The sequence below is a fragment of the Cupressus sempervirens genome, chromosome 4, assembly GCF_028749045.1.
Source record: "Cupressus sempervirens isolate cs-2001-9-10 chromosome 4, ASM2874904v1, whole genome shotgun sequence".
Taxonomy (NCBI): Eukaryota; Viridiplantae; Streptophyta; class Pinopsida; order Cupressales; family Cupressaceae; genus Cupressus; species Cupressus sempervirens.
The window spans coordinates 750,605,170-750,615,527 of record NC_143121.1 but is presented as its reverse complement, the minus strand read 5'-3'; the positions used below and the strand labels follow the sequence as shown (position 1 = coordinate 750,615,527).

At 35.7% G+C, this 10,358-nt stretch overlaps 1 protein-coding gene across 1 annotated transcript; it reads right to left on the bottom strand.

Annotated features, from left to right (window-relative positions):
- Positions 1 to 494: 494 nt before the first annotated feature.
- LOC149563546 (low affinity inorganic phosphate transporter 3-like) lies at positions 495 to 2,577 on the bottom strand. The gene has a single exon (XM_089826761.1). It carries the CDS (start codon positions 2,340 to 2,342, stop codon positions 741 to 743), a length of 1,602 nt encoding a protein of 533 aa, XP_089682887.1. The 5' UTR covers positions 2,343 to 2,577; the 3' UTR covers positions 495 to 740.
- Between the last annotated feature and the right edge of the window lie 7,781 nt (positions 2,578 to 10,358).

The window sequence follows — 10,358 nt, the reverse complement described above, 5'->3', positions numbered from 1 at the left end:
AAAATAATTACAAGATTACTTATTACAAGATTATTTGTCTATAATTTAAACTTGACGATTCATATGTTCACCATTTCGAACTTCTTACCAAAGCTTAAATGTAATTGTTCTCACACAAACACTTGTTACATGAGTCAAAAATTCAATTTTTTCCTCACAATGTTGACTATTACTTAATATAACAAACATCTTTGCATAGAGCACTTACACCTTAAAACAAACATTAATTTCTTCACGAATTAGTCAAATCAATGTCTTTCTATTTGATTATCAAAACAAGAGGGAGGGACTCTAGCTCCAACAGAGCACTTGTTCAATATATACAATGGTGTTACCTATTATACTAGAATATCATGATGTAAGTAGATTGAAAGAATGATCATAAGCTCTAATTAAGCTGATAAGGTTATTAATTGTGGCACACAACAGCTTGAAAATTGCTATATATGAGAAAAGTGTTGAATGTTTAAGTAGGAAAGTTGACATTAGCCATATTTAACAAAAGTACATTATTATATAATAATTGAATATATATATTACATAAGATAAGAATTCACAACTTCCACTTACCTATTAATCCAAAAAAAATCCCCATTCTTAAAAAAAGTAGAATATCCCTATCCTTAACTAGCTCAAATAAAACTTTACTCTACGTTCAATATCACTAGAAAAACCACTCCTATAAATACTTTTGGATAAAGATATGCTCCATTTTCCCCTTCCCCACCATATTCACTAGGTTAGGCTTGAATTTTAGCAAGCTCCACATCATTATCTTCCAATGGTCTTCGCGTTGTTTCCGCCTCATTATCTTCCAATGATCTTCCCTTTGTTTCCGGTATCAGAAACGTGCAAAAGAAACCCAAGCAACTTGCCACTCCAAGAATAATCAAGGCGTTGTCCACTCCTATCCCAATTGGATAAGAGGTTTCGCACTCATAGGGGTTCTTATTCAGATCAATAAGCGCAGGATCCTTCTTCTGCGTGGGTTGAGATGCAAACAGGAAACCAAATGCTCCGATGATAGCGCCTGCTTTCCCAGCGGCGGCAGAAATACCATGACACGTCGATCGCAAGCGAGCAGGAAACAACTCCGCCGGCACAATGAAAGTAGTCGTATTCGGCCCAAAATTTGCGAAGAAAAATGTCAGAGAATAGATCGCCAGAAATCCATGACGATGAGATCGGAGAACCCAGAAACTTTTGTAAGGAATGGCGAGGGCGAACAAGAAAACTGAGATGAAGAAAAACCCAGTTAGCTGAATTTTAAACCGCCCAATACGATCTATGAGAAGAATGGTAAATATGTACCCCGGCAGAGTCCCACACAGTGCAATCAATGCCTGAGCTCGTGCAGCGCGTTCAACACCCTCCAACGGATTCTCGTAGACACATTTTAACCATCCGATATTATGATAAATATCGTCCTGAAATAGATTGCCACTGTAGAATGAAATATCCACAAAGAACCAAGTGGACGCCGTGCCGAGCAATTCTAACCCGTGCCGCTTCACAAAATCCATCGAGAACAATCCAAACTGAGGGGACCGAGTGTGCACGCTCAGAACTTCCGATTCGTCTTCGTCAATCGCCAGATTCAGAACCCTCGACATGTCAATCGCCGCCTGCGTGGCGTTTCTGGCAACCAAAGCGGTATACCGGGCCGTTTCGGGCATTTTCATCCGCCAGTAATATGTAAAACCGGCGGGAAATGCTGCGAGCATCAAGATAAGCCTCCAAACCAAGTCCTTCTGCCCGAACGACGGCACGTCGCCCGCCAAAGACTTCATACCCGCCGCCACAACGAGAGCCACAATACTGCTCGCCAGAATTCCGAGGCCTTGCATGCCAAATACCGCAGCGATGAAACCTCCTCTAGTTCTGGTATTTGCATACTCCGCCATAATGGTGGCTGACAAAGGGTAGTCGCCACCAATACCAAACCCTAACCAGAACCTGAAGAAACACAAAGTGCCAATCACACATTCTCTCGATCGACCAATGGAGAAGCCAGAAGCGAGAGAACTGAAGACCATGAGAGTTAGGGTGAATCCGTATGCCCTCTTTCTTCCGATTCTGTCTCCAACCCAGCCGAAAAAGAGCTGACCTGCCAAGGCCCCGCACAGGGCTATTCCATTCACAATGGCTTTTACCTCGATGGGTAACGAGCCTTTGTGTGTGCTGTCGTTGTAATAGATGTTTCCCAGCAGACTGGAAACGGGCGGGATGCAGAATAGATCGTAGGCGTCCGTGAAAAACCCCATTCCAGCAATAAATATCGCACTGAAATGATACAGCTGCGTGCGCGCCGAGTCCAGCGCAGAAAGAACCCTGAGCGGCATTTTTTAACTACAGGTTCACAATTTCTATCAAAGGGTTGTCAAAGGGTTTAGTGTATTGGTGAAGTTCTAAGGCTTACAAAGAGTCTATTTAGTTATAAGGGATAATTCTTGCGTAATACAATATTCCGAATATCTAAAAGGGATAAGATTAAAATTGTTCAGAAGGTCAATTCGATGAAATCAATACCCCTTATCCTTGATTCATGATAAAAGCCAAACCTTTCAAATGCTTTCCACAAATCACTATGAATGTCTGATCAACCGGACGTGTTATAATATACACGGGTAGAAGTCGTTGTTCTGCCGTCCGTTGTCCGGCTTTATTTTTTTCCTTTGTAGGCAAAGAATATTTATAGATATATAATTTTTTTGGGTATTTTCTAAGAATATTCAGAAATATACTGTTTAAAATTATATTGGTTTCATTAGACAATGAAATTTGTAGGTGCAAGGAAGTTCATTTGAATTTGTCTGAGAACAGGGAAAACGAAGAGAAGGGACAGCTTTGTGGGGCACCATCAGGAAGACGCTCCGAAGCCTAGCTTGTGAAGAATATTCATAGAAAATTAGGGTACAGCGTGACGAATAGGTTTTGGACTTTATCAACGATGGAAAGCGACCAGTTGGAAAATTAGTGATGAGCAATTAATGGATCCCATGAAATGGTCATCGCCATTCTTTGTGGATTAAAACCCTTGGGAGAGTGTCTACCAAGTACTACCTGGGGATCGCTATATGGTTAGTTCTGTCTTTTTAAAACAAAATTATATTGAACAAAGTATAATTATAATTTATAAATTTGAATTTATCGAGGAAGGTGGAGGAAAAAACCGAGTCACCAGCAGTCCAGTCAAAAGGGTACAGTTTATCTTTACTAAATTCATCTGTTTGCTGTTAGCTGGATCTCCAATCGGTTGGATGTTTAGTATTATAGAGTGGTGGAGCATTCTATTGATATATATGTTTGATAATTGCTACATTATTATTTTAGTTTATTGTGAATGAATTATATCTTAAATTTATATTTTTATTCATTTATTTTAAGCTTGTTTTAATGATATAGTTTAACAAATTTATTTGTTGAGAAATTTAATGTTATTTTGTGCAGTCAAATATTAATTTCCATTTTCTTATATTTCATTTTCATTTATTTAATTTTATTATATCAAGTTTATTTCTAATAAAAAAAATGATTCTTTCTTTTTAATATGTTATAACTTTGATTGCCATTTTTCCTTACATTGACATAACTATTTTATTGTGCATGTTTAATTTCATGGAAAAAAATTATTCACTTATTTTCACAATGAATCACATAGCTCCTTAAAATTCTAAATATCCCATTAAATGTAAACTCCTATTCATTTTAAGATGATCATGAGTTTATTTATTATACACTTTGAAATACATATTAATGTATAGAGAGATCTCTAAGTAAATTCACTATGCATTCATTATCATAGAGTCTAAATCAACACAAAATCATTTTAGAGCATTTCAATGACAATAAAGAACTTTCTTTTCTACAATAACCATTTATGTGACTCCATAGCTAGTCTACTAAAAACGATTGACCAGAGTAAAATGGACCAATCAAAGAGAACATAAATTTTATTATCTAATCATTTCTCAAATGGATTAGTAAATAAAGAATTAGAGTGAAGTACTATATGGTTATCCAATTTACACATATAATTGTTATGACAAGGATACAATAGGTAGAAGTGGCCTAGAACCATATAATTAATGAATCATAATGTTCATAAAGTTGGTTAACTATTATGAATTAAATATCTTTTATACATAGAAGTATTTTAGTTTGGAATCAAAGATATCATTGATCATTTTTTTGAGATCTGTATTCATTAACAAACACATTTAATTTTCTCAAGGAACAGTTGCTATTTTTATGTGCCTTAGAATTAAATTGGACAAAGTTGAAATAGTTTTAATGGTGTTACCTTAATTTTATCATTTTTAGATAACTTTGGAGTAATTTGATAAAAATAATGTTAAGATAACTAGGTCCCAAGGTGATAGCTCATCTAGTTAGTCATCTCATAAAAATATTGTGTTGCCTATTGTTTTTCATCATGTTAATACTTTTACATGTTTTGGAAACCACGCTAATAATTAGAAAAAAATTTCTAATAATCACATTCAGAATCTCTTATTTCATTTTCTCTCTTTCTGTTAGTGTTTTGAGTCAAATGTTAACGTACAAATCTTCTCAAGTTTGTAGTCATATTTTTTGAATTTAATTTTTTTAATAGTGTTCATATTTTTAAAAATTTCATCCCACTTAGGTAATGTAGAGGTTCTAACAACTCTTTGAGCACCCAAAATCCTTTACAATTAATTGACATCTTAAGTAAATGGCAAAGATTTGTGAGGTTTTATTAACCTTGAAAAACCCTAATAAGGTTAATATTAAATGGAACTCCAATGATAAGTTCAAAAGAGAGCATAATGGCCACAATATTTGGATTTCCCAAAACTCAAAAATGCCAGAAAAATATCATCTTGAATTTGTTATAGGAATGACATATCAGTAGCTAAGAGCTATTTTAGAACTTATTGAAGTATAGACAAGGTTCATATTTTGTAATAGAAAGTTGAATGTTTTCAAAGTGAAATGTGGTATGTTGGTAAGTCAAAGGGTTCTAAAAATTGATTTTAATCCTACAAAAAAAGTGAAAAATGTAACTTTATGGATGAAGTCAAAAGTCAAATAAAAAGGAAAATTTTGTAAGAAAAAGATTTCTTCAAACCAATTAAATCCTTATGTTATGGTATTATATATTTTTTATGAGTAGACCTTTTCTATTAAAGATACATATCCACAAAAAGGGTCTGAGGGATATACAATCACCCCATTAGTTCACTTGACACATAGCCAGATAAGACAACTACTCATCTAAACAGAACAATTACATAATAAAGAAAGCCCTCAAGCTACAAGAGTAGTGCTAGCTGAGGGAAGGTCTTTATCATCAAAAAGCCAAAATTATTTGGGGTTTGAAGCTAGCTTAGGGGGAGTCCAACCATCATTAGGGTGGTCGCACCATCATCAGTTTCTTTTCTCCCTCTAGTCTGGGCAGAGAGATAGCTAACTCTAGTCAATGGAAAGCCCATTTAAGATCTCTATGTGTGGAAGGCTAGCCCCCATTAGGAGTAGTAGGAGGAACCACTAGAGACCAACCCCAACTGAATCTATATCAAGAAGAGGCCAAGTAATGACAACCATTGAAACCATAATAGGGAGAGCAACAAGAAGGCTATGACATGGGGGTATGTGAGTGGTGCACAAAACTACTCTAGCCTCTTTGAAAACCACAAGGAAGGGTACAATCACTAGATAAAGTATTTGGTGGCACCCAGGGGTCATACATGGGGCATTCCCCTAATTATCTAAAAGCTTGTGTAAGTGAGCTAACTCCAACATGACCTTATCTTTCTATACTTGAATCTGCATCATGCCATTATTAAAAATACATGCTTTAGAGTATATAGAAACATATATATCAAAAAAAATGTGAGAGAATAAAATAGCATTTTGGTCTTTCCAGATAGAAAATAAAATATTCATTCTAAAAGCATGCTATATCTAAGAGTACTTAAAAGAAAGTTTGGCCAAATCTCCCAACACAACCATATGCCAGGTAAAGTCCTCTATGCGGAAGGACTTGAAAAAATCATGGATCTAGGGCCAATAATTCTAGGCTGGCCTTCAAAACCAAAAAATATGTCACAAAAAGGATTTTTAGGGTTTGAGACACCTAAATGTCAGATTCGAGGGTCCAAAGGTAACCCCTACCAAAGGAGAGATCAAGAAAAGAGAGAAATTTTAGGCTCTGTGATGGTTTTCCAAACCATGGAAAATCTAAGACTTCATGTCTTGTGAGAGTACTACAAATGCCAATGATGTTTGATAGTATCAACCATTGAAAGGTGAGGAACTAGCCACCAACAACCCAAGTTAGGTTTGTAACTGGTCATAGGAGTGGCAAGATACCACTTATAATCTTTCAACCATGGGTGAGATGAATGAATAACAAGCTTGTCCAATATATGGGGAGGAACTATAGAAATGGGAACATCAACTGCCTATTGATCTGGACAAATAAGCTTGAACTACACTTGTAGGTCATCCCATGATCAAAGGCTCATAGTAAATCTAGAAAAAAGAGATTTGGGTGTCTTGATTCTCTTTCAAAATAAGCACAGTGAGCTAGCTCCTTGAATTTTAGCTACTGGAACACCTTGAACAATAACTAAGGAAGACAACCACAAATTTTTCTTGTTCATAGAGAGCCCATCTTTGAACCCATTGCCTATCCAATGAAGCCACGACTAGATGGCTCCCCAAGGTTTCCAAATTCTTTTAGCAAAAAATGTATCCTAAATCTACATTGGTTTAGTGGTCATGAGAAGGGTTTGAAAGCCAATATCCTTCCAGGTAGGAAGGTTAACCAAAAATTTGAAAGAAATGCAATGTCACAATGTTAATTTCTAGGTCTCATCACGAGTGAGAACCTGAATCACCCATTTAGCACAAACATAAATCCTCTATTTGGGATTGGAAAACAATCAAAGACCACCAAAACCTTTGGGAAAAAAACAAATGTCCTAGGAAACTCTAAAATGTTTTATGCACAACATTAGAGGCCCATAGGAAATCCCTTAGGAGGCATTCAAGCTTGAGTTATGAATCTTTGGAAGGGGCCCAACACAAGTAGTAGACATGTACAATAGCCAACACTCTAGAATAAATTTTAAAATTTTCCTACAAGGGAGAGAGGCTTGGTGAATGAATTTTTCAATTTTTTGTCAGTTTGTGCTAGGAAAACTTTCTATAGGTCCATAGGGGAAGCTTGAAAAGTAAATGGAATGCCCAAAAATTGAAAGATTTTATCAATGTGAACCCATTTCTACCTATAGCATGACAACCATCAAGGGCCTAGCAAAAGGTATCCAATCATTGTAAGTCATTGGAAATATTGTCTTTATCCTTCAAAAGGGTGAGAAAGGTTTCATCAACAAAATGGCCATTCACAAGTTGCATCATCAAATCCAAGAGTGTTATACCACATATAAGATCTTGCAAGATAGTGTTGTTAAGAAGATAGCCAAAACCTTTGGCCACAAACACATATGGAGAAGGCACTAAAGGAAACTCTTGATGGATAGATCTATAGAGCCTGAAAGGTTCAAATTTCCAACCATTTATGGTAATACAAGTAGTGACATCACCAAAGAGAATTAAAATTGATTATAAAAAGATTGGGCTAAATCCCAAGGATTGAAGCATGGCCATAATGAAAATCCATTCAATCCGGACATAGGCTTTGAAAAATAAATCTTAAGAAACAAGGACTATTTTTTGGACTAATGAGCCCACTCCATACCTTCCCAAACATCAATAATATTATCCAAAATATATCTATATTTAATGAAATGATTTACAATCTATGACAACATATGTTGGGTTTTAAGGAAGAGAGCCTTGGTGATGATCTTGTAAGATACATTGAACAAAGTAATGGATCTCCAATTGCATATGTCATCAAGATCACTACCTTTAGGTATGAATTTGAGATTACCCTTATTAATAATGTTTCCTAGGGAATGAGAATCGTATGCTTCCTGATGCAGATTAGGGCCAATATCCCCCTATAGGACTTTGTAAAATTCATATGGAAAGCCATCAAAACTAGGGGCTTTATGATCAACCATGGAGATGACAAATTTCTTGAGGTCAACATGTGTGAGCTTTTTCTAACAAAACATATATTGCTCTGGAGTAAGCCTATTTGGAGTAGCAGCAAGGTAGGCTTATAATGCCTAGTCATGCACTGTAGAGTGCCCCTATGCAATGAAGACCTTCTCATAATGATGCACAAAAGCTTGAAGGATATTGGGTAGGTTAGAAAGAACCTATTGGTCTTCTCTAATGTGCTTGATGCTTATCACAGAATGGTCTTCCCACATAGCAATAAAATATTTCTCAAAAGCCTAATCACCAACCTCTAGCCCATGGAGATTGGCTTTGATCTACACTCCCATAGAAACATAATTATTTGCAAGAGGGGTCTGTAAGAGAAATGACATGTGTCTCTTCTCTCCATTATCAAATACTTGATCAAAACCATCTAGGGTACAAGAAAAATAGAGGGATTATGGTGAAATCATTGGCATTACTTGAAGTGCTAAAACCAACAAAGGGAAAGATTTGGGGTTATGAATGTCCAATATCCCTTGAATACTAGGGTTTGAAATAGGTGGACATAGGAGAAAAGGAATTGAAGGCTCTGATGGCACTAAGCTTGAGCTAGGATGACCATTATCCTAAGGAAAATATCCTACCTTAGCCGTAGTGGAGTCCTTGCCCATTTTCACAACAGTAGTCCATTTTTCTTTTTTGGCAAGTAGAGCCAGTTTGGCTTCTTGGGTTGGTTGAAAATTGTGTTCTAGCGATAGTCAATCCCTAATCTTGTGTTTTGTGGATTGGCATTAATAACAGGTATTTGGGAGTTTTAGGTAAAAAATCTTCTCAGTGAAGTAGGTACCACCTATCTAAATTTCCATTGATTCTTTGAGGTCCTCTGAGAGGTCAACTTCAACACAAACCCTATGCTAGCGTCGAGCATTAAAAAAGTTGTCTGGGTCAAGGAAAGCTACTTGGTCAATAGTTCACACAATGGCTAGAAGGATAGACCAACATGTGATAGAAATCCTAGGGAACTCCTCCCATATGGGAACCTAAAGCTTATGATCATCAGAGACAACAAAATTGTGAGACTAGCCCTAAAAAATTAGTAGAGAGAGGACATGATAGACAAGGGGTCTCAAATAAAAAAATGCTTAACATGGCTAGGATTTTCAAAATTAAACTAGAAAAAACCTTTGGTAAGGCTTTGAATGCCTTCAAGACAAACATCTTGGGGTGTACAAACCTTGGAAATCCATTCCTGCATCATACTTTCAAAAGGATTATGACCCATAAAATACCTAATCAGGATTTGTTTTTCTAGCCAAGTGCATGCACTATCAAATTCGTTGACACTCAAAATATTATCATAAGAGAAATTACTTTGTGACACACCTTAGGAAAAAACTTGCATGAGAGTTTGTTCGGTGGAGCCATTCTCATCAATAGTAGCAACTCGAATACTAGCATCAACTATTGGGCAAGAGGAAATGAAATCCATTATAAATGAAAACAAGTCCCATAGTAGATGTGGTATGATAGGAAGAAAACTAGCAAGGATTCAGATGAAAGCCATACAAACTCTAGTAGAGCGCATTACAATTTTATGCATTGTTATATTATTGTTTGTAGATTAGTTTAATAAGGTCTAAGTTTATATTTATTAAACATAATTGTTTCATCCCCACCCCTCTTCTCATAATTGTGATTACTTATAGATGTATACTAAATATTTTATCACATATTTTGGGGAAATCTATTAAAAATAAAATTTGAAGTCCATACAGAATGCTAATTATTTAAAAATTATATATAAGTAGGGGTCAATAAATTTGTTCATACTTCCTAAAATAAATCATCACTAAACCTAGGTTGTTCAATCAATCTTTTGTCTCAACCATCTTACTCATTTTAAATAGATAATCTTTATTAAGTATAGATTTATGAAAATAATATTACTCTAATCCTAGAAGGAATGAAACAAACTCTACTGTAGTAGGATAGGAAAGTCTCAAAATGATATGTCCTAGCCCCAATAAATAATCACAAGATAAAAGATCGGATACCAAAAGTAATTCTTTACTCATAAAAAAACTTATTATATGCAATGTGTCAGGCTGTAAGGGCTTCCAGTTTAAAACCAAATACAAACCAAGTAATAGTTTTATAAGAACCCTAAAGATCTAACCCTAACCCTAGCTAGTCTAGATATGTAGCATAACAAGACTCTAGTAGAAACCTCTACCAAGATCTAAACTTGTGATCATAAGACACCAAGAAATCTCCTTGTTTCCCAAGCTACAAGT

Coding starts and splice junctions, on each gene's coding strand:
- LOC149563546 (XM_089826761.1), bottom strand. CDS start 2,342: ATGCCGCTCAGGGTTCTTTCTGCGCTGGACTCGGCGCGCACGCAGCTG.